Consider the following 25560-nt stretch of genomic DNA (forward strand, 5'->3'; position numbering starts at 1 on the left):
TTAATCAGTAAAGTCATGATAAAGGGAAAGGAAAGATTTTTCATTTTTTGAAGAATACCAAATTTATCAAGATGATCTGAGGAAATGGAAGTGATGCAGCAGTAAAACCCAGGAGATGGCAGTAGTGCAACGTTGTTGGATGCAATGTGCCTTTAAAAATAAAAAGAGGAAAAACAACTGTACTGTTCGTTTCTGCTCTATGATGTTTGGACCAAATGTTCAGCTCATATTTCGAGACAAACATTGGACCACTGTTGTGTTTGAAGTCAAATCGCATGATTACAGAATTCAGCTGCTACAATGCTACTACTGCACATTCATCTAATGTATAATGCCCCCCCGCCTTTTTTTGCACAAGTCGAGGAGCGTGTCAGGTTACATTTCCCTGTGTTTTTACTAGTACAACTATATATCTTGAACCTATTGATTCCACACTGGTTAACAGTTAGTAACTCTGCACTGAAACATGTGTTCCTGAGATAACCGGTTTAAATCAATCTGTATAAACCTTTAGAGCCATCAGATACTGATCATCACTGGTGGAACATTGCTCTTCCCTTTAAACTGTAAAAAAGAAAATAAAACCTGTTTTGAGGAAGTCGACATTCAGGTTTTACTAAAGTGATGTGAAAAACAGCACGAGGTGAGGCAGCACCAGCTCAGTTCAGAGTTACTGCGAAAAAAGCTGTTTAGAAAAAAATAAAGGTTTTCACAGACCTCATTTTCAGCCTGTTTGAAATCCTGTGCTTGTTAATTATATCTGCATATGGAGGCATGACATTATTTGGACTCTTCAGCATTCCCGTGTGTTTGTCTTGATGTCACTTGCCTATTGTGCTTTTTGCTTCTTAATACTGGATTTGAGTCTGAGTTTTCATCTAGTGTTAGAAGCTTTTGATCATTATTAGTCCCAGAGTTTTAAACACTTTGAATTTTCTCATTTTTGAACTGTTTTCAGTCTGAATGAATTTCCACTTGATGCTTTTTTTAAGTTAGTGTTTCTAATCTTGTGTCAAATACATTTATATGGTGTCTCAGTTACACATGTAGATGTGTTAAGTGGCTGAACTGATAAATGGTAAAATTCTGTTTGTTGTAATGAAGTATACTTATTGATTCACGAAGTTAAGGTCAGAGTAACGTGTCGCAGCCTCAAACACACTTATAGCTCTGCCTCCATAACGAATGTGTGAGGTGTAAAGTGCTGAACATAGCCCCGATACTTGCGTTTAATCAGTTTCAAATTAAACACAAATTAACTGTTCAAAAGAAAAATAAGTCTGACAAATGGAAATGTTCAGCTGTGAAGATTAGAACGGCTATGGAGCTGATCAGATGGTCGTGTCCAGAATATCAGGTCTGAGTCTGTCATGGTCAGCAGACATGAGGACCTGCGGAGCAGCAAGCAGCCTGATGCTGACTGTCCATGCACTCTTTTAACAAGAACGCAGATTTATTCATGAAAAAGAGAAGAATGGAAATGGGAGGAACTGAGTGGAATATATTGTTAATAACTTGGCTAATATGCAAGAAACACATAGTGTGACACTGAAACACGAGGAAGTGTTCACTTAAATATTGCTCTGCTGACAGCTGATGGTTGATTTTTTTGCCCCAGTTCCTCGTCTCGTCGTCAACACCTTCTGTGTGCTTCCTGTTTAATTCACTTTAGCTTCCATAATAAATCCCTGTACACTTTAAACCAGTCTGCAAGTCCTGCATTTGGATCCTCTCTCCATTTTTCACAAACCTGAATGTGACAAAAACTAAACATTTCTATATATCTGTGTTCCAAAAGAAAATCAGTCTCTTTGCTCTTTTTTGTTTCTTTTGTTCATGGTAGATTTATTTCTCTAAATCTCCACAGCACCACATTCTGTTTGTAGAATGAAAGTCAGCAGAGAGGCTGGTCTTAGACGAGAATTCAAAAGACTTCCAAACAGAGGATGAACAGGGTTAAAGGAGAGAACAGAAAGGTAAAGTTAGTCCTGTAGTCCAAGAATAAAACTCAGCATAACAGATTATTTTTAATATTTTAACATCACAGCATATCTGAGTGAATAAAAGTTGTAGTTGTAGTTGTTGCATTTGTTAATCACAGTCAATCAATCAAACCAAAATCATTATATTAAATTTGCACCCTTCTGTTAATAACTGAGAACATGTAAAGATAATTAGATATCAGTTTCAGGCATGTCAACAGATGTAATGTGTTACAAATGAATACAATTATTGATGAACTTAATGTTTTAAAAATCTTTTTTTAATATTACCGTTGATATAAAAAAGTACTAGTGTATTTCTATATAAAAATACAATTATATGGAAAATCATGTCTGTGTACAAATTGTACACATGATTTTCATCAAGTGCAGATGTCAGTCTCTCTTTTTCACTGTGTCCAAAGTATTTGAACTTAGCTGTCCCTCTGATACACATTTCTGAGTCCCTCTTGTTCACTCCCAATAAAAATCTTAGCATGTTTAACTCTGTAACCTCCAGTTTTTGGTTGGAGGGGAGGCAGTTGGGGGAGCTGTAATTGCTAAACTTCTCCTGCAGTTTAAAGTAAAGCTGCACAGTCAGAAAGCACCAGTGTGGCATCAACTGAAAATAGAAATAGAAATAATCAGCGTGTGTCAGTGAATGCATCGTGTGGGCTTCACGGCTCCATCTAGTGGACTGATAGTAGAAGCAGAGCAGCTGATGGCAGCTTTCTCTGCCTCACACTGCTGTCTGACTGCATTCAGCTGACACTGATGATGATGGAAAGCAGGGTTTCAGCTGATGTGCACATGAATGATTTGTGTTTCCTCTGCAGGTAGAAAGTGTGTGTGAGCTGAATTGAGCAGCATGGATCAGTGTGAGGACAGAGAGGAGGGAGCCCCTCCCTCTAAAAGCACTCTGTGTGGGGAACATGAGAGCCAGACCAAAGCTCAGAGGTGAGATGACCATCTCTAACTGTCCATGACTCTTCTCCATGTCACAGCTCAGCACTCACATCACTGCTCCATCATTATTCACAGGGACCAGCCTGGACTATGTCATGGAATTTTCTATTGGTATTTGTTACTGCATGCAGGAGAACAGACACACACATCAAAAAAAATCCCAGGCTCATAGTAATGAGCTTTCTAACCCATCACAGCGCCCCTTTTATACCCCCCCCCCCCCCCCCCCCCACACACACACACACACAGCTCTCTGTATCTTTTAGTTACAACAGGTTTCTGTCCCACAGGCTGTTGCTGGGCAGAGACTCCCACTGTCTTTACTCAGGAAGCTTCAGGCACTGGTCAACATTTAGCACATGCCATAGTGAAACATTGTTAAGCAAAACTAAGCAGTTTTTTTCCACCAGATTATCCTGACATATACACATACGTCATCTAAGCATACAAAGGTTATACAAAAATCATACAGTGAAGTTTTATCCATCTAAATCTAAATTTGAGGGTTAACTAGAATTCCCCCATTACAACTAATTTAATTTAATTTAACTGCTGGATGTTGTTGGATGTCTGTGCTCATGTTTTCTTCCATCAGTCATGTTGTGCTGCATGTCGTAGGATGAGTAGAAACTTTTGAAGCTTAATTTTCACACATTTGATGACACTGTAACCCAAAGTACCTCACATAGATGTTCATGTGTGGCTTTTTTTAATTCACAATGTTTTGTCGCTTTTCACTGTGGTCTCTGCACTTCAGCACTTTGCAGTGCTCACGGCTCCTGCTCTGCAGCTGGCTCTCTGCGGCAGCAGCTCACCCCTCCTCTCTGGCAGCTACTTAAACCAAGTCTATTTCTGGCTGTTTCTGCATAGAGCTGAGTTTATCCCAGCAGTTAAAGTTTGTTGTAGTCAACCTAACCTCATGCAAACTCCACTGAAAGGCACCCGGCCAGCCAGTGGACTCAAACCCAGGACCTTTTCACAGTGAGGTGATGGTGCTAAACACGTCACCCATTCAGCACTGTGATATGAGCATAATTATAGAAAAACCTGAATACATTTAAAATCCATGAATGCAGGCAGGGAATAAATGAGCTTCCATTATGGTTGCTCCCCCTGCTGATAACAGAGGACATCCTTTTAGCCCTTTAAAATGCAGGGTTCGCTCGGTTTTTTAAATCCCTGTACAACTGCTACAGAAATCTCGCAAATGTTCGGAGGCCACCAGCTCCAAGCCGACCGGGAGGTTGAGGCACAATGTGCCGGGAGTGTGGCGTTCCCCCTGGCTGTAGTGGGCCTCGACCTCCCGTTAGCTTCGAGCTGGTGGGTAACAGACATCTTCGAAAATGTCTGAGCACTTTGACAAATATGTGATGTCTTGATAAACTGAGCAGGTATTTGAAGTTTACACAGCTACATTCACGCCTGAAAATATCATAAAAGTTTATTTTGTGACCCAGAAAGAATAATATTAAAACTAAGTGGCTGCCACCATTGTTGGCAAAAAAATGGCTGCGCCGTGCTATGAATTCTGGATAGGTTGGGTCACAAAGGATACAGCAACTCGGCCTTCAAATGCGACCTGTGATGAATGCAGTCTTTTTTGCAAGATCTCACAAAAGTTCAACTTAATTTTTTTCCTCCCATGTCCCTTGCGGGGCCCCGCAAACTGGAAGCAAGTAAGCTAGAGCTAGAGCAACGGGGTTTTTTTTCCATACATTTTATGCCATCAGCCTGTCCTAGGTTTGTTTTTGTTTTGTTTTTGTTTTTTTTACCTTCAGGGCCTTATAAGCCTTTATTGGTGTTTTTAAAAATCATGTCTGACTTTATGCTTTTCTGTATCATTTGTGGAATGCTTAGAACTCAAATTGCACTGCTGGAAATAGTTAATTTTGACGCACATGCTGGTTTTTTTTGGCAAATTAGCACTATAATATTTATTTTCATTTTTCCTGTAGTATATATATATAACATTAAAATTTGGGCTATAACGGTTGTATTCATTTATAGCAACTTGAAATGCTCCCAAAAATGGCACTACAACATGTAAAATTATAAAGATAAGCTTGGCAGACTTGGTTCTGTGGTAGGTCTTAAAGGGTTAAAAAACAAAGAAAGTGCTGTTATCAGTCCAAGCCAACCGACGAGCTAGTAGACATGCTTATTATTGATGTTCATCAGCTAACAAAGAGACTTTAGACACACTTTCTCTCTCCACAGAGGTCCCACATCTTACCAGGATGAATAAGTGACAAACCTTCATAGCACAGAAAACCCAGATTAATCTGAAGTTAGCTGGATAAGAACAAATCTAGACCTCAGGGTTCAGGGCTTGAGATAAGTGTTAACTCAGGAGAAAAGTGATGTTTTAACTCAGGAGATAAGTGATAACTCTTACAATCTTTGTTAGAAGAAACCAGATGTGATGATGTGTGACCGCGAAACCTTTTGCTCATTGGCTAATGATTTATTGACCAATCATTAGCCAATGACGACACAAAAAATACCCCAGCTAATCATCTTTTTACATAACTCATAATTTTCTAAAGAGAGTTTTTATTCACTTTGACAAAAATGAGTGACTCAGACCATCAGCTCAGCAACAAAGTGTTTCCTGTAAACTTGTAAAGGACCAGAAGTCTTTGTACAACCACAGCTGTCACCACCTGATAGATAGAATGACAGTTTTAGACAGGTGCTTCCATGTGTGTAAAATAAAAGCTAAAGCTGCTCAGACCTTGCTGTCACATTTCCCAAAGTAGTAAAATTAGCAATTTGTGTTCCACTTCATATGCAGCATATTTCTCTCTGTAAAAGTGGACACACCTGAACAATTTAATGCTTCAAACATGTCCTGCCGTGAACTGCGTCCACACTCACAGCTAAAGCACAAACTGCTGCACACTGGAGCATTTCTAAGATAAAGAACAGCATGGAAAGAATGATCAGGTCTGAGTGTTTCTACGCTGAGACGTTTGACTGTGGATCCACTTCATGTGAACATCAGTGCAGGTGAACTTTTCTGTAAACTTACAGAAACAAAGTTCTCCAATTCAGCAAAGAAGAGTTTGAGCTGCAGACTGTGAATGACTTTCAGAGTCAAATACTGTGAGCTCTGACAGGTGATTTGTGCTGATTACAGCTGTCAGCTGATGCTTTAGTTTCACTCATATTTAAATGACTTCAGTTCAAACTGAGGGGACAAAACAGTCCAAATGTGGATTAAACATGTGATTCATGCATCTCCAGGAATAAAGCCACAGCCTGCAGGAGCTCATCATCATTATTAAGACTTAGTTCAGTGTATCAGAGAAAACTGAAACATAGAGGTGTGTTCATGACAGCATCTAATTCGTGATGTCAAAGAAACTTTAGATTATTCAGCAAAGCTGATGTGGAGCTGAGATCTGATTCAACATGAATGTTACATGCACGAAGTTCACATGTTAAACTATGACAGTCACATATATAATGTGTGAACATCATGTTATCCTAAAGTGTCTGAGTGGCCATAAAAGAGCTTTAATATGGTTTCATACGGAGGTCGGAGATGGCAGTGAACTGCGTGCATAACACTCAGAGCTGTGCCTAATATTCTGTCCATTTCTTGTTTTTGTGTTTTGTTGTTGGAAAGTCTTACATTTCAGCAGGTTAGTTCAGGTATCTCTGCTATGAATCATGTGACCTGGTTTCTAGATTACATGACAGGTCAGAGGTCAGCGACTAACTCAGTTACTTCTATTAATGTGAACTGTTTGTGGTTTACCTCTCAGACTGACTGAAGTCCTCAAGCAGATGATGATGGAGGAAGAGGAGGACAGAGTAGAGTCTGCAAGATCCAGCTGTCCATGTGTGACCAGTGACCAGTCCAAAGGTCAACCTCCAGACTTCAGTGATGAGCCTGGACCAACAAGGTCAGAGAATTGTAATGAGCTCCCTTAGATGTTTATGATTTCTTGGACAAAAATGGCCTGAATTTTTTTTACAAAGAAAACAAAGAAAAAACAAAGATAAAATATTAGACTTGGTCATTTTCCTTTTCAGGACAGTGATGCTGTCCTGAAAAGGAAATTTGTCTTTATCCTGTCTTCCTTCTCTCACCCCAACCAATCACAGCAGATGGCTCCGCCCCTCCCTGAGCCTGGTTCTGCTGGAGGTTTCTTCCTGTTAAAAGGGAGTTTTTCCTTCCCACTGTCGCCAAAATGCTGCTCATAGGGGGTCATATTGTTGGGTTTTTCTCTGTATCTATTATTGTACGATCTACTATACAATATAAAGCGCCTTGAGGCGACTGTTGTTGTGACACATGTGCTATATAAATGAAATTGAATTGAATTGAAATTGATGCTCATATCTGTGGGGAAAGTCTGTACTGTTGCAGTTACAAAAATGTTTATAGTTTCTGCACAAAGAGGTCACAGCAGTTACTGTCAGCAAAGTTTCACACGCTTAACATTTTTTTTATTTTAGAATGGGGAATAATGCAATTAATGATCAAGTCAAATATTTTAGACTTAATTTTCTGTTTTGTTTTGATATACTTCCTGAATATGAATAAGTATATTATTGACCATCTATCAGTGTTAGCTGTTTACTTTTGTTTTTTTTTACTGTGATGATTTTGAGTCCACCAGATCCCATTCAGTCTGATTCTGTAGGAAATAAGCCTGAATAATAAGTGATTTTTTTGAAAGCAGTGAGATGTGATAGTGGGGAGCTGATACAGTCAGTCCCGCATCCACTTTTTTTCTTGCACTTTTTATTAAGGCTCGTTAATAAACAACAAATAACAGGTTAGGTGAAACAAGAAAGCAACTATGTTGTTATAACCACTTAATACATGATAGTTTTTGTATAATAACCAGGAAACAGAGCTGCAAAATTTAAAACTGGGTTCTTCTATTCAACAACAAATGAATAACCATGTTAATAACATTTTAAAACAAACTTAATTAGTGATGCATTTAAAAGAATATTACATATGAATACATTAGAATCACATATGAGTGTTGAGGACCATTTTTCACAGCATAGTTTATATCTAGATAATATTACATGATATGGTAAAAATTGGGTAGGAAAGAAAGTGGTTATGGAAGACATTTAAAATATCGAGACAAATCTGAAAGCGAATAACAATTAGAGCACAAGATTCCACAATAAAACACAGTTCTGGGGGACAACCAGGAGGTTGGCAGCATGGGCAAAATAGGCCAACCCTGGGACCGACGGTGGCAATGGAGCACGTCTGACCCTCCAGTTGACACAGGGAAGTGCTAGCTAGGCTCTCCACTCCTCATCCTCCGACTATAAGCCTGCCAGAAAGGTGATGGGTGACGAACAAGTAGGCTGAAGTGCCAACACCACTCTGTATTTCTGGCCACAGCAACAGCTGAGCTGCACCAATGACTGTAGTCCGTCCACTAGAAAGAAGTATCTGCAGCTGGTGGGTGATTGCCTCCCAATACACCACTCACAGCACAGTATGTCCACAGTGTAGATCATGTCCTCCCTGAGCTTGACAGAGGTGGTTGAGAGCTCATCATCTTCAGTACTGTCTGAGGCTGGATGGCTGGTGCGTGGAGTGGAACCAAGCATAGACAAAAATCAGGTATGAGAAAAAATTGTAATTTAAACCAAAAGAGAGCAGCTTTTTTTTTTAGGTCTGAAAAGAACAGAGAAATGAAAAGACAAGAGGGAACTAAACTATAACAATACTGGGAAAAACTAAACTAAACAATGAATACTAAACACAGAGAATACAGAACATCAAACCTAGTCATGGGAACCAAAACAAACAAAGGCTCTGGTGGACTCAGTATCAAGTTTCATCTCTCAGACTACTTAGCTCAGAGCTGATTTAACAGGTTATCCCCGAACTTTACATTTAATATCATTGTTTTCTTGCTAACATGTGAATACTGAAGTTTGGAGGGTGTTTTTAGAAGTCCCCCACCGAAACCCCCCCCCCCCCTGATGGATGGCAGACATTACCATGAACTGGCTGTGAATCAGGCAGGATAGGACCCAGATGCAGACTTGCAGACAGGGCTTAAACTCAAAACACAGCTTTATTACTGAGATGGCAGAAATACAAAACTCACCTAAACTAAACACAGCCATGAGGGAGATCAGGGTGCTGGACACAGGAAACAGAGTGCTTAAATACACAAGGAATGACAAGGAACAGAAAACAAATGGGGAAACAAAGCTAAGGCAAATTATACATAGCGAGACAGAAGAAGAAAAACTAAACACCCTGAACATGTGACACAAGACTCACAATAAAACAGGAAAAGATGTAATGCAAGACTGGCACATTTTGAAACCGAAGAGGGAAACGAGACACAAGGATGCACACAAATACACAGAGAGGGACACAGAGGACAGAGACACAAAGGGAACCCAAAGGTCAAGAAATTAAACTGATTACAAGTTTACTCAGAGACATAATAAAAATGAACTTACAACTAACCAGTTAAACTTAATATATAACAGACGACAAAACACAGACTGTCAAAATGCTGGGTCAACTGACCCAGAACCATGGCTTCTTCCCTGTCTGTTCCCGAAGAAGAGAAATTATGTGATATATAGTGAATAATCTAAAAAATGGATATCATTTGATAAACTGATGCTGAGTCAGTCCTCCAGCTACAAATATCTTTCAATGTGTTTATAGATTAAACATGGCGATGTGCACAGATGACATAGATTGTAACAAGGTGAGTCACCATATAATTCTCATCTCATATCTGTTAACTGAGCTCTTGTCCTTAGCTTTTTGCAGTTAATATTAAATTATAGCTAATTACTGTCTATTTGTAACTGACAGCATTACAAAAAAAAATAAAATAAAGTTTGTTACAGTGATCTCAAGACTTTCCTTTAAATTATATATTCTTTCAGATTTACCCGGTGACTGAATATTCCATATCAAATCGCATCGCACTGCTGATCAATATTAGACATTTTTATGATCTGAAATCAAACCGACACGGTGCTGAGTATGACGCACAAGCCGTGCTCAACCTGCTCTATAATCTGGGCTATGCAGTGGTATATTACCAAGATCTGACTGCACAGGTAAATTCTACAGACAGAAAGCATTATTTCACTTCCACTTAGCTGCTGTTCAAACTGAGTAAAATATCAAATTCATGTCCAACTTTTCTGTTTACAGGAGATTGATGAGGCTCTAATTCGTTTCTCCAAGCATCGAAAGCTCTTTAACACAGACAGTGTGTTTGTGGTTCTCATGTCTCATGGTGACTTGGGAACTATCCGTGGCTCTGACCTGAAGAACTTTGAAATTGATAAAATTTATGAGCGCTTAAACACAAAGAACTGTCCTGCACTAATGAACAAGCCAAAGGTCATAATCATTCAGGCCTGTAGAGGAGGTGATTATCAACTAGCCTGACATGCACCAAAAAGATGCTGAACATTACTGTTACACATGTGTTTATTATTATTATTACCAGTTATAGTTGTAGTAGTGATGTTATGAAATATTTTGTTTAGTTTGTCTCATTTAGGTCAGTGTCTCTTTTTAAAGAAACAAGAAAACCATGAACAAAATTAATTACAGGCAAAGAAAATCCAAAACTTTTGAAATCTTTAAAATAATTTGGAGAATGTAATAAAACTAATGGTTTACTAGATGTAATGATGTTAAATACACATGATGCAGTTTTTCTCGCTTTTAGTATGACAACAGAGCACCTGAAGATGATCAAGAATAGTTGTTTGCACACATCTTTCTTGTTTCAGAGAATGAAGGAGTAGTTACAGTAGATGCAAGCAGACAATCCATGGGGACAGAAAACACTGGCCCTCCACCAAAAAACATTGCCAAAGTTGGAAAAGTACACATAGAAAAGGATTTCATTGGTTTTCATTCGAGCACACCTCGTAAGTTATCCTGCTTCTTGTAACTATTATTATAATAGTGTATAATAACAAACACAATTAAATGCAGCAAATTATGTTTCTGTTTCTTTGTAGACACCTATTCATATAGAAACCCAGAATATGGTTCTAATTTCTTCCATTACATTTGTGATGTGATCCTCACGGGGTGCTGTCAAGATGATATTGAAGAACTATTCAAAAAAGTAAGTTTGCCAGTATTTTATCTGGTCATTAACCTGAATTTATTCCTAATTCTTTCTCTGCATGTTTAAGTTTTTCTCAATATTTTTGCATTTTCTTTCTGGCTACTATTACTAGTCCATTTCATACCAGGTTGATCTCCCATGCTCGTAGCTGGCAATGGGGCTAGAATTCTGTAATGCCCTTCATTTGTTGTGACCTGAAACAAGGCAAAACAAGAGATGATCCTCCTGTCTCTAAACATGATGGAAATAATGTCTCCATGTCTCTCTCTCTATGACTGCAATATATATTTTCTGTAATATGAGCTGCTGTGTCAGACATCACTGTAACTTTATTTTAATCTCAAAGGTCATGCAACAATTTGAAGATTTCCCCTCTGAACAGAAGCAGATGCCAACCAAAGAGAGAGACACTCTGACAAAACACTTCTACCTATTTCCAGGTAAGAACCACTGTTGGGTCTGTGCTTCGACAGGCCCGCAAATTCAGACTTATTCTGTGAAGAAAGCAAGTCAAAAACCGGTTTTTACATGCTAGCAAGGGGAGGATCTCAGAGTAGCATCTCTGCCCTCGGTCTCAGACCACTCCAAAAAACCAGCTTCCCCTGCAACCATTTAGTCTGTGACACAGTTTACACAAACACTCACTGCAACCCCCCCCCCCCCCCCCCCAACATGGTCCATGGGGGGGGGGGCACTGAGTGTGTGTGTATGTGTGTCTCTGTAAGTGTGTATATATGTGCAGGTGAGTGAGTGTGTGTGGATATGGGTGCATTTGTGTGACTTCCTGCTCACAAAAAGGTAATCTCCCCTGGCTTAACCCCCCAAATGCTCTACACACACAAAAACATAGTTGAGACCATGAATTTTTTCAATTCATTGGTTAACCCCTGTCCTGAAATGCCACTGGCGTGCTCTCCTGCTCTCTGTGAATTTTTTTTAACTCATTTTATTCGTAAAGTTTTACATCTTAAGTCCTCGGATCGTTCTTTCACAACTCCAGCCATATTTGGATGCGAATGCCATTTATGATAAATTTCAGTCCACTTACAAACCCTGTTATAGTACTGAAACGGCCTTGCTCAGAGTCCTCAATGATCTTCTTCTGATTGCTGACTCCGGACGCTCTTCAATCGTGGTCCTACTAGATCTATCCTCGGCCTTTGATATGGTAGATCATAACATCCTATTAGCGAGACTTGAACACACAGTTGGCATTGGAGGTGCCGCCCTAGATTGGTTTAAGTCATACCTCTCTAATTGGTCCTTCTCGATCAATTTTGGCCCTTATTTCTCCTCTGCTGCACCTGTTTCCTGCAGCGTGCCTCAAGGATCTGTCCTTGAGGCACGCTGCTCTTCTCACTGTATATGCTCCCCTTAGGTGCAATCTTTGAGAAGTATAACATCGCACATCATTGTTATGCCGACGACATACAGATGTAGGTAACTCTCTTATTCTAAACGACAGGAAAACGGAAATTATCGTCTTTGACAGTAGAGTCCCCCGTAGCCAACTCCGTGAATTCCCTCGGTTCCTTTAACAGTTTCCTCACTGACACTGTTAGTGACCTGGGTGTATTTTTGGATAGCTCTTTTAAGTTCGATAAACAAGTGTCCTCTGTTATTAAATCTTGTTTCCATCAATTGCATCTTATTAGCAAGGCCAGACATTATGTTCCACATAGGGACCTTGGAAAGCTTATCCACGCCTTTGTGACATCTAGGTTGGATTATTGCAACTCACTGTACTTCGGTCTTAACTCTACTCTCCTCCATAGACTCCAAATTGTTCAGAACACAGCTGCTTGTCTCCTTACTGGTAGTGGGCGGCGTGTCTCTATCACCCCTGTCCTTGCTGATCTGCATTGGCTTCCCGTTAAGTACCGCATTCAATTCAAAATCCTGCTGCTTACCTTCCGAATTATTAACAATATAGCGCCAAGCTACCTCATTGAGCTACTTAGATCATACACCCCTACTAGAGCATTAAGATCATCTTCCCAGTCACTCTTGGTACTGCCGAGATCTTCGCTGAAGACTAGAGGTGACCACACGTTTGCCTTGGCTGCACCCGATTTATGGAATAACCTCCCCATCGCTATACGCGAGTCTGATTCCATCCATTCCTTCAGATTGCGGTTAAAAACCCACTTATTTAGCCTCGCCTTTTCTACCAGTTAACGATTGCTTGATAGTTTGCTTAACGCTTATTCTTATCTTTGGCTTTTAATTCATTTAAAATTTTTTTTGACTGTTTTATCCTCTACACTTAGCCTTCTTTTATGCTTTTATATGCAATTCTTTTGCCTTTGTGTGTTTTAATGCCATTCAACCTGCTAGCACATTTTGGTACCTTGCCATAGCCCTCATCCTTCCTTGTTACTTCATCTTACCCTCTTGCATGTTAAGCACTTTGGTACACCACTGGTTTTTAAATGTGCTATATAAATAAAGTTTGTTGTTGTTGTTGATTGACTGGGTTAATTTTTTAGAATGAAACAGGATGACTAACTCGTGTTAGTAATATGTAGTCATGATGATGGCCATCACAATGATAGTCATTTGACAAAACAAAAATTACAGATAGAATTAGGTCAAGACTGCAACAGGCCCAAAAAACACAATGCTTGTGGGGGACCAGAGCCCTCATACTGCTAAAATAACATGAATTGATTTGATTTGCTAGTTAAAACATTGTCAAATGTTTAATGGACCAATTATGATTTAAGATGCATTTGCAGGAATTAAGCACCGGTTCCCTGAAGAGAAGCAACTACACAAGAGACTGGAAGCTCTCAGGTATGCAAAAACCCTCCTGAAAAAGGAGAAATTGTTAAAAAACATTTCCTCTCTCCTTAACTTAGCCTTTTTGTTGATTCATGCAGAAAATGAGTTCCATATCAAGAATCAGACATCCTGTGATATCTGGAGAAACACACAAACAGTATATGACAAGCAAACAGTTTAAATGTGGCTTAAAGATTTGTGCAACATGTGATGCCAGAAAAAGTTATGACAGGACCAGCAAGTTTATACTGAAAATTGTTCAGATGATGTTCCTGGAAAGAACTGTTGAGGATAATAGATTTCTTACTGCACATTGGAGTACAGAAGACTGGAGTTTGGGATTGCTTGCAACATTATAATATGGCAGTTGCCATATGTGCAGTGTGCTGGTATAGTTTTACACTGGCCTCTATTGTTGCTTATTGGCTTATTGCCAGCTATGCAAACCAAGCTCTGGCAACAGTTGTATAGGGATCGAATGGCCCGTAGCAATGGGCCAGACACCCCAGCTGCACCTCCCACAGAAAACACCAAGGGACACGGTTGAATGCCTTGTCGAAGTCCACAAAACACAAACAGGCTGGTTGGGCAGACTTCCATGCGCCCTCAAGTACCTGCAGTATCAAGAAAACTGCATTGTTCCTCCTGTGTCTGAGGTTTGACTAACAGACAGACTCTCCTTTCTCACACATTGGCATAGACTTTCCCAGGGAGGCTGAGGAGTGTGATCACCTGTAGTTGGAACACATCCTCTGGTCTCCCTTCTTAAAAATGGGGACCACCGCCCTGGTCTGCCAGTCAAGGGGTTCTGCCCCTGATCTCCACGCAACATTGCAGAGGCATGTCAGGCAGGACAGCCCTACAACATCCAGAGCCTCACCTCAGCCACAACTGCCACCAAGGAGTTGTTTAACTGCCTTCTGTGACCTCACCCCCAGAGGTTGGGGGGGGGTCATCCCAAGACTCTTCTTCCTCCACAGAAGACGTGCCAGTGGAATTAAGGACGTCCTCGAAGTATTCCTTCCACCGCCCGACAATTTTCTCAGTCTAAGTCAGCAGCGGTCCACCTATACACAGTGCAGGTAGAGCACCGCTTTCCACTCCCGAGTCACTTGATGGGTTGCCAGAATTTTTGTGAGGCAGTCCGAAAGTCTTTTTCCTTGGCCTCTCCGAGCTCCTCCAACATCTGTGTTTTTGCTTGAGCCACTGCTCATGCCGCGTTCAGCTTGGACTGCCGTTACCTGTCAGCTGCCTCCGAAGTCCCACAGGCCAACCAAGCCTGATAGGACTCCTTCACGTCTGGTGTCCAACATTTGGTTGGGGGGTTACCACCACGACAGAAACCAAACACCTTCCGGCCGCAACTCAGTGCAGCAGCTTCGGCAATGGAGATGCTGAACATGGTCCATTCGGAGTATGATAACTTGGGATATAGTTCTTATCTTCCTACTTTCCTCCACACAAGTGGAAAAGCCTGAAGCTGTATCATGTCTGAAAACACAAAATTCAGATATTAGAACAGTCCATTTTACTACTCAAACATTTCTCATGATGATCAAACTTGTCATTTTATTTATATTTCATTAAGAATGAAAATGCTTTTTTATTAGGGTTAGGGAAAACCAATTTTTTGGGACTTTGATCATTTTTAATGTTAAGACATATATTAAGACACTTTACCCCTTCACTTCAATCTCTCTTTATCCCAGTCACACAAATGTAGACAGATAGCTGATAATAGTTTCTAATGTGCTGATTGGAATATCATGAAAGAGGCAGAAATTTCTCTGTGTGCATGTGGACAAATCACAAGATGAACAGGTTTCAGGTAGTATTAAAACACATTAAAACGCTGCACTCACTCAAAGGTCAGAGGTCATCTACAGTAACCACACTGACACTAAGAGAAGAAAACAGCTGGCAGCAAAGGCAAGGAGGTGTTCTTTTTAGCTAAACAGAAGAGGAATATAAAGATAATGACGACAATGAAAATGTAGGAGTGTTCCTTTATTAGTGTCTAACAGTATGTGTATGAGAGCGATGCAGTGTCCATGTGTGCATGCTGAAAGAGACTGTGCTGGTCTGATCTGGTCTCCTTTCTTTCCTTTCTCCTTTCAGGGTGGAGCCTGCTGGGGGCCAATGGTTGAGACCAGGTCTGAGAAAGTGTAAGTGTGTTTTTAATGTGATTGATGAAAACAAAGCAACACACATTCAACCATCTTCAAACTGTCACATCACTCATCCTGACTGTCATCATCAAAGTGTCAATCAATGAACAGATGATGGATCAATAACTGCAGCTGGATTGTTTGTTCTCTCCATCAGATTCCTGTCAACTCATAATTGACACAAACACAGTGAACACAAACCTCCAACTGTCTAACAACAACAGGAAGGTGGCATATGACAAGGAGGTTCAGTCATATCCTGATCATCCAGACAGATTTGATTTTTATCCTCAGCTGCTTTGTAGAAATGGTCTGACTGGCCTCTGCTACTGGGAGGTCGAGTGGAGAGGACACATTTTTATATCAGTGAGTTACAAAAGAATCAGAAGGAAAGGAGGCAGTAAAGACTGTAGGTTTGGATGCAATGATCAGTCCTGGAGTCTGAGCTGCTCTGATGATGGTCCTCGTTCTGTCTGGTATAATGGAAAAAGAACATCCATTTCCTCCTCCTCCTCCTCCTCCTCCTCTGTCTCTAACAGAGCAGCAGTGTATGTGGACTGTCCTGCTGGCACTCTGTCCTTCTACAGAGTCTCCTCTGACACTCTGATCCACCTCCACACCTTCAACACCACATTCACTGAACCTCTTTATCCTGGGTTTACACTCTGGCCCGATAGTCCTGATTCCTCAGTGACTCTGTGCTGAGTGGAGTGTAAAGAGTGTCTCCTGTTAGAGAAACACTCTGACTGTTGAACAGATAGTTCAGTCTGTACATGTCTGTCTCTTTCACCCAGAAACACATTTTCAGATTCATACATTCAGTCAGTTGATGTTTTAAGCTGTTCTAAATGATTCCTTGTAAACTTCTTGCTCTTCAGTCCTTTAAAGATGGAAGCTCACATTATTCCAGAATCCACATGTTGTTTTCTGTCTTTTTCCACTCAAAGCTTCAAAGTGAATATCAGTATGTTTCTCTGAAGCTCAGTTCACAACCTCTGCATTTTCAACAAGTCTGAGCTCATTAAAACAAAGTTGATTTCTCTTTCTTAATGGGATGTTTCCAAACTCTCTACATGCTCTTACTGTTTCACTCATTGTTGGGAGCTCATGATTTGAAAATGTTTCGGCTATATAAGCCGAAATGATTGGCTCAATAGATTTTAAGTGCAGTTATAGCCAGAATATGATTGTATTGAGAGATCATAATACATGTGGCTGATCTAATAAACAGCAAAGGCTTCAGTCCTCATTTGAAACTATATAAGGCCCACTTAAAATTCTTTAATTTTCTCAGAAATCCACAGCGCGTCTTATAATCTGGTGTGCCTTGAGCATGAATTCTGGTTGTGCTTACTGACCCCAACCGATTTTATGTGGTACACGGCGCTAAAAAATCTTTCAAAAAAAGTGCGACTTTGGTAAGCTACGAAGATGCACACCTTGATGAATCATTATGGCTATCGTAGTGAGGAGCCTCGAGGATCCATCCGGGTCCAAACTCTGCTTCCAGTTCTAAAGTTGAAAAAACACTGTTGCATCACTAAGAGTTCAAAACTGTCTAAATTCTTTCATGTTTAATAAAATGATCAGCATCTCTGCTTTACCAAGTGCAAAAACTAAGTTGAACTATCAGGCTGCCCCTGGGCCTGTTACTGCTTGAGGTTTTTTTCCTGTTAAAAGAGAGTTTTTCCTTTTCACTGTCACCAAAGTGCTTGCTTATATGGGGGTAAAATGATTGTTGGGTTTTTCTTTACATGTATTATTGTAAGTCCTACTTTACAATTTGAAGTGACTGTTGTTGTGATTTGGCGCTGTATAGATAAAATAAAATTAAATTAAATAAAATTGAATTAAAGATTGTTGTATTTATCATGCTTTTCAGTTTTATGTAATAAACTTGAGACTGTTGTATGTATGTATTTCCAACTCTTTATTACAATTATTTTCATATAAACACTCGACATTTGAAAAGTCATTAAACTATAACTGTGAATGACTGTTGTCCATTTTTTTCTAATCTATAATTGCCGTTTTTTCTGAACATTCTCAACAATACACACACACACAAAAAAATCTTTCTCTCACCACTCACACTATTTTCTATCTGAAATTGTTGTGTCACATTTTCGTATCAATATAGAGACTTTCTCAACTTTCCAGGAGTACCTCCAGTTCGATGGACATGCCAGTAGTAGCCACACAGTACTGATATGGACCTGGGCCCTGTCCTTCTCCTCTGTCTGTCGATACAGGACAAGTAATTATTTAGCCTGATAAGCGTTACTTTTTTCATCCACAAACAAGAAAAATATGTTAATCACGTTTTCCCACAATCACCTGCCAGAAATATGAAGACATTACATTATTTTATGTTATGTGTGTGTAACATTGTTACGTGTCTGCAGGCTGCATGTTTTCTTTCCCTCTCCTTTTGTTTGCCATTCCCTTAGGTCACAGACTGCAGGCTGATGTCAATCTGGGGACATCCAACTAATTAAGATAAGATAAGATAAGATAACCTTTATTAGTCCCACACGTGGGAAATTTGTTTTGTCACAGCAGGAAGTGGACAGTGCAAAAGTTATGAGGCAAAAATTAGAATACAATAAGAATAAATACAGTACACAACTGTACAGAATAGAATAAAATAATATACTATATACAGTAGAATAAAATAGAATAAAAATATACAATAAGATAAAAATAGAATACGAATGCTATATACAACTGAGTAAAAATACAACGATGCCAGAAAAGATTATTGCACTTACTGTTATTGCACATGTGTGGATGTGTGTGTTTGTTCAGTTAAAGTCTTTGTTGTGGAGTCTGACAGCAGTGGGGAGGAAAGACCTGCGAAATCTCTCCGTCCCACACCGTGGGTGCCGCAGTCTCCCACTGAAGGAGCTGCTCAGTGCTGTCACAGTCTGCTGCATGGGGTGGGAGACGTTGTCCAACAGGGATGACAGCTTAGCCGCCGTTCTCCTGTCACTCACCACCTCCACTGGGTCCAGAGGGCATCCTAGAACAGAGCTGGCCCTTCGGATCACCCTGTTCAGTCTCTTCCTGTCCCCAGCAGAGATGCTGCCGCCCCAGCAGACCACGCCATAAAAGATAGCAGAAGCCACCACAGAGTCATAGAAGGTCTTCAGGAGTGGGCCCTCCACTCCAAACGACCTGAGTCTCCGCAGCAGGTACAGCCTGCTCTGCCCTTTCCTGTAGAGGGCGTCTGAGTTATGAGTCCAGTCCAGTCTGTTGTTCAGATGAACACCAAGGTACCTGTAGCTGTCCACAGCCTCAATGTCCATACCTTGGATGTTCAGTGGTTGCAGTGGAGAATGCTTGTGCCTGCGGAAGTCTACCACCAGTTCCTTGGTTTTACTGGCGTTGATCTGGAGGTAGTTCAGCTGGCACCAGTCCACAAAGTCTTGGGTCAGACCTCTGTACTCCTTGTCGTCCCCATCAGTGATGAGGCCGACTATTGCAGAGTCATCAGAGAACTTCTGCAGGAAGCACTGGGTGGAATTGTGGGAGAAGTCTGCAGTGTAGATGGTGAAGAGGAACGGAGCCAGAACCGTTCCCTGTGGGCCCCCGTACTGCAGACGACCCTGTCCGACACACAGCCCTGAGTCCTCACATACTGTGGTCGGTCGGTGAGGTAGTCCAGGATCCAGGTAGTGAGGTGATGGTCCACTCCAGAGTTCACCAGCTTGTCCTTTAGAACCGAGGGAAGAATAGTGTTGAAGGTACTGGAGAAATCAAAGAACATGATTCTCACAGTGCTTCCAGCGGTCTCCAGGTGAGCGAGGGAACGATGTAGGAGGTGAATGACGGCATCATCCGCTCCAATGCCAGGCTGGTAGGCAAACTGAAGTGGGTCCAGTGATGAGCTTGTTAGGCGCCGAAGCTGAGCCAGGACCAACCGCTCCAGGGTCTTCATCAGGTGGGATGTCAGAGCCACCGGCCTGTAGCTGTTGAGGTCCTTGGGGCGTGAAGTCTTTGGCACTGGTACAACACAGGAGGTTTTCCAGGAGTTTGTTTGATGATTGTGGTGGGAGTAAAGTGGTCTAGGTAAGTTTGGGGACCCCATACACTTACTCACGTAGAGTCTTTTTGTTAGAAACACTAGGTAAGTAGGTTGGTGCCACCCATGTAATTTTGAGCTTGTTTTAAGTTGAGGTTTAGGGTCTTTCTCTCCTGTTTGTTGCTTTTCTAGGATAATAGCTCAGCTAAGTTTTGGTTTTGTCTTTTTGGTGTTTTTTTGGCACAACCTAACTGTCCTTTTCTCCCCCACATTTGTTGTTTGAATCTAGGTTATTTATTTTGTGTGAGCGCTGCCATTAAACCTTTTTCATAACACCTGTACCGAGTTTCCGGAGTTGTTGTGTTATCCCCTCCTGCCCTCGAGGAGACGTAACAAACATATAATATATACAATATCATGACATATTGTCACCTACAGTAACACAGCATCTATTTACATTTCAAATCACACAATTCTAAATATTTAGTTAATCTCACATTTCTATTGCAGGTTGGCACCAACCAATGTTCCCTCTAATTTTTCATGTGTCTGAGCAAACACACAAACTCTCTGAGCGATCCCTTGGACCACGGTGAGCAACAGCAGAGGTGTGCACTGTCGTCGGGCCAGCATCGAATCCATCCAAGTTACATGGTTCATTAAAATAATCAAATTACAGCATTTACATTTATGTTTCCAATTCCAATTTTGAAAACGCATCTTTTTTTTCTTTCTTTCCTTTTTCTTTTTTCTTTTATAAAGCTCTGACTTGTATTATGAGTCTGTGGTCTGGGAAAGAGTCCTGTAACTCTGTCTGCAAAATACAGTCTATAATGACCAGTGCTGGGCAATTAATTATATAGTTACTTCTTCAGGGCAGCTGTGGCTACAACTGTAGCTTGCCTCCACCAGTGTGTGAATGTGAGAGTGAATGGGTAGATGACTGGGTGTGTAAAGCGCTTTGGGGTCCCTAGGGGGGACTAGTAAAGAGAGAGCGAGAGATCAATAATGTATTCTGATTCTGACATAATAAATCACCATTACAAAATGCATCACACCATCACATTGGCAAAATGTGCCAAATGGCTATGTAGTCATTAACAGTGCTGTAATTTTTCATGGTTTCACTTCAGCAGCATCATTACTTGCACAGATAATGTTCACATGTTGATTCCTGGTTAAATGGGAAGTGAATCATATTTTCAAAGTGGCTATATATTGGTGACCAAAAGTCTTCTTTTTTTAACTTGTTGACTTGAAAAGCCTATAAGACGTTTTTTTTTTTAAATTTCACGATTCATTAACCGTACAGAGAAAGCATCATTTATATGTTAAAAACTTCTTTAAGCAAACAGTATAATTAAAGTTCATTATGACTGGGCCAAGTGTATTCTTCCTTTGGAAATTAAATATGGTCACCCTACTTGTTAAATAAAATAAAATAAAAAATAACTTAGTTGAAGAAAATCTACAAACGTTTTTTATGTTCCAGCCTCAGGAACTCTGACACAGTCACATCTGCTGTAGTATTTACACCTCTGATCAAATCTCACAAGTGTTAGCTTTATTTTGATGCCAAGATTGTTTAATTCAATTCAATTCAATTTTATTTATATAGCGCCAAATCACAACAAAAGTCGCCTCAAGGCGCTTCATAGATACAGAGAAAAACCCAACAATCATATGACCCCCTATGAGCAAGCACTTTGGCGACAGTGGGAAGGAAAAACTCCCTTTTAACAGGAAGAAACCTCCGGCAGAACCAGGCTCAGGGAGGGGCGGGGCCATCTGCTGCGACCGGTTGGGGTGAGAGAAGGAAGACAGGATAAAGACATGCTGTGGAAGAGAGACAGAGGTTAATAACAGATATGATTCAATGCAGAGAGGTCTATTAATACATAGTGAGTGAGAAAGGTGACTGGAAAGGAAAAACTCAATGCATCATGGGAATCCCCCGGCAGCCTGTGTCTATTGCAGCATAACTAAGGGAGGATTCAGGGTCACCTGGTCCAGCCCTAACTATATGCTTTAGCAAAAAGGAAAGTTTGAAGCCTAATCTTGAAAGTAGAGATAGTGTCTGTCTCCCGAATCCAAACTGGAAGCTGGTTCCACAGAAGAGGGGCCTGAAAACTGAAGGCTCTGCCTCCCATTCTACTTTTAAATTTAGTTTAGTCAGATTGTAAGAAAAAAAAATACTAAATTCATTTTCTACATGTCATTTTCAAGCAGGAAGCTCAGAAAACCCAGTTTTACAGGTTTTAACCAGGTAAACAGGTTCAGTCTGAGCAGTCAGATGACATATTTGTAAACCTGCACATGAAGGTGTGACCCTCTCACACTCTTTAGGCATTAAGTCCCGCCTCCTTCCAGTAAGCAGCTCACCTGTGTGTCCGTGTTTAGTGTCCAGGTGTGGAGTGGAGCTTGTTCTTGGTGTGTGTACTTGAAGAAACTGTAAGTTTGCTTTGTTTCCTAGTTCAACAGGTTGACTGTTTCTTTTTTGTGCTCTGTGATGTTTGGATCAGTTGTTCACTTCCAATTCCAGGACAAACTTTGATCACTGTTTGTCTTCAAACTTGATTATTGGTTGTTGATTGACTGGAATCAAACAGTTTTATGTTTCTGTTTCTGCTGCTGCTCACAAATCTGATAACAGGAGAAGCTGGAGAAGTTGGTCCCATGCTGACGGGCACAGACAAGGAAGACACTTGGCATGGCCTGTTCTCCTTGTAAATCATATGACCACTATTATTTACAGTCAAACTCACATGAGCAGTTTAGCTGCAGGGCAGGTGTGACACAACCTTATTGTTCAGGTGTGAGTCACACAGTGTGAGAGAGACAATGATGTTTTTCTGTATTTGGGTTGAGCTTTGAGAAGCTATGTTTAAAATAAAGATTGGTTCGTACACAGACAGTAAAAAAGCTGCTTTTCGATAGTGGAGCTCTGCTTTGTTTCATCAAAGAAACATTTTTTTCTGCTTTAGCGAGAGACACTTTTTTTCTTAAAGTGTTTGGAGTATTTGTTGTTGCTGAAAAGTGAGTTGGAGTAAATATGGTCAGGAATGCTTATATTCTATACTAGAGATGGCACGATACCACTTTATTATGTCCGATACCAATACCGATATCATAAATTTGGATATCTGCTGAGACCGATATGAATCCGATATAGTGTGTTTATTTAATCAATAAAATTTTTTTAATATCTTGCTGCATTTTGTATAAGTTCATATTCAAGTTTAAATACACAACAACACTAAAGCTATTCTCCATTTCAACTCGGGTCGAAAGTGCAGACTTCAAACTATATACTAGTTTTTGAATTGTGTCAATGGGCCACGTAAAACCAGAGTTATGATAAAACATACACACAATGTTTTTTTTTTTTTAATAAAACAGCGGTATTTAGAGCGGGAAGGACGGTAAAAATGGTGTTTTCTACAGACAGCGCTAGCAAACACTCTCCGATTGTGAGTGAAAAAAGAAAAAACACCCCTTCCCTATTGGTGTTAGAGTTTACCATGTCAGCCAATCAAAAAACTGATAAGGCAGTTTAGGCCTTATCAGTTGTTTAGGGAGAACGGGAAGTTTTTAGGAGTGACACCTGAGAAGGAAAGCGGACGAGCGAAAGAAAGAGAGAGAGCGAGTTTTCATATGTCACACATTAGTGACGTGTGGCGTGTTTGGAGGCCATAGTTAGTTTGTTGTGTAGTTATTGTCTTTTATTGTGTGTCAGTTATACTGCTGAATGTCACATTTGCTCTAAAAACGCCGTCAAAGGCAGATTCCAGTGTAAACGCTGTTCCCACATGGAAAACTGGACTGATGCTCCTTCTGCTGTCAGACCTGCAGGGTTTAGGCCTGTGCTGTTCTCCTCTGTCTTATACTGAACACAAACTACATTCTTTTGGACTGGCACAAATAATTTGTGTGCCTTCTTTGATGCAGCCCAGCTGATTGTTCTGTAAATAGATTTAAATGGTTATATAAAAAAACGCCCGAGGCCTTGGCTGCATTTTTAGGTAAATAGTACCATATAACTTTGTTGTTTGCAAAACTTGTGCATATTCTTTTAGAAATGTACAATTTCTATTTGCATTTCAATTTATGAAAATGATTCGTTAAACATGTTTGTGGGTTTTACAGTAAAAGATTTAACTTTTTTCTACTCGGATTTTGAATTTTTTGTCTGAATTTAGATCAACTGTGCTAATATAGTATACTAAAATGAAAAAGAAAATTCAGATATTTGAGGTTGTGCTGAAAATAATGATACCAAACAAGGCAAGATAAACATATTTTAAAGGTGAGATATAGAGGTAAAATCAAACGTAGTCAAAAACGACCAATTATACCCTGGACCCCAGAGGGTTAAAAGCCAGACATTTTAAATGAGAATAAGAAAGAAAAGTATGTCTTTGTGCCCCTTTGCCCTGTTCGTGCCCTATCGGCCCCCCTGGCTAAACTTTGCTAGACCCGCCCCTGCACAGTTACCAGCCGTCAGCTGCGCAGAAAAAGATCCTGGTGTAGAAAGTAATATTAAATAAATTCTAACAACAGCTTATCAAGGTTAAACGTGCTGCTGTTGTTCAGCCGCTGGTTTCCTCTTTCTGGTGCAAAGTGAGACAAAAACAAAGAAGAGAGACGACAGAAAAGCCGATCAGCTGATCATTAATCAGTTTCACAATTGAAGTATCAGCAGGAGACGGAGAGAGGGGCAGTCGCTCCATATATCGGTTGTTAAGCTTAACATGGGAATGCTTTACAAACACTCAGAGATGAACTTACACACTTGCTTTACTTCTCTCTGGGATCACTTCCTTGGAGATGAAATACTGGTTTGGTAGCGAGGCTCCAAATACACGCAGCTGCTCTATCACGTGACCACACTGCTGCGACGTGTGACGGTTATGAGCCGAGTTACGCTGTGTTGCAAGTTTTGTGATTTATTTATTTTTTTTAATATATATATTTAATGGATTGGATTACGTCTTTTATTTCTCACCGATATCCGATCCAGTAATTTAGGTCAGTATCGGACCGATACCGATACGTAATATTGGATCGGTCCATCTCTATACTATACTCTCTTTGTCAAAATCCCCCTCCTCTGCATCACCCATTATTTCATCACCCCTTTTTCCATCAGAAGCAGAGCACTGACTCGTTCCAGATAGCAGCTTGTTTCTTTCTAAATACAACATACAGCAAGTCTGGACTCAAATACTTGTCATGAACCGAGCACAGCAGTATCACCTTCATGCATTCTCAATCATCCAGGAAAGTAAATCTCCCAAAATTACCCATATGAAAAAGATATACAAATCTTATAAAGTTTGTATCTGTTTTGTGTTAAACTTGTATGAAAAGCATACAAGAGTGAAAACAGATATAAGATCCCTTGAAAAATTATATAATGAAACTTGTATGTTTTGGATACTTACTAAAACAATATATGAAAGTAATGAGAAAGTGGCCACTTTCATGAGTAAATCATATATAAGTTTTTACTATATCTT

General features: G+C 40.3%; 2 protein-coding genes across 2 annotated transcripts in view; both read left to right on the forward strand.

Annotated features, from left to right (window-relative positions):
- The window catches only part of LOC113019585 (uncharacterized), a 62129-nt gene that overhangs the window by 745 nt on the left and 35824 nt on the right, over positions 1 to 25560 (forward strand). The window lies entirely within an intron of this gene.
- On the forward strand, positions 9726 to 18010 carry LOC145425934 (stonustoxin subunit beta-like). Its single transcript, XM_080299434.1, has 8 exons — positions 9726 to 10031; positions 10129 to 10348; positions 10719 to 10859; positions 10953 to 11062; positions 11412 to 11505; positions 13792 to 13861; positions 15968 to 16014; positions 16175 to 18010. The coding sequence occupies exons 2-8, from the start codon at positions 10204 to 10206 to the stop codon at positions 16720 to 16722; spliced, it is 1155 nt and encodes a 384-aa protein (XP_080155560.1). The 5' UTR covers positions 9726 to 10031; positions 10129 to 10203; the 3' UTR covers positions 16723 to 18010.

This window comes from Astatotilapia calliptera, chromosome 3 (genome assembly GCF_964374335.1).
Source record: "Astatotilapia calliptera chromosome 3, fAstCal68.1, whole genome shotgun sequence".
NCBI classification, from domain to species: Eukaryota; Metazoa; Chordata; class Actinopteri; order Cichliformes; family Cichlidae; genus Astatotilapia; species Astatotilapia calliptera.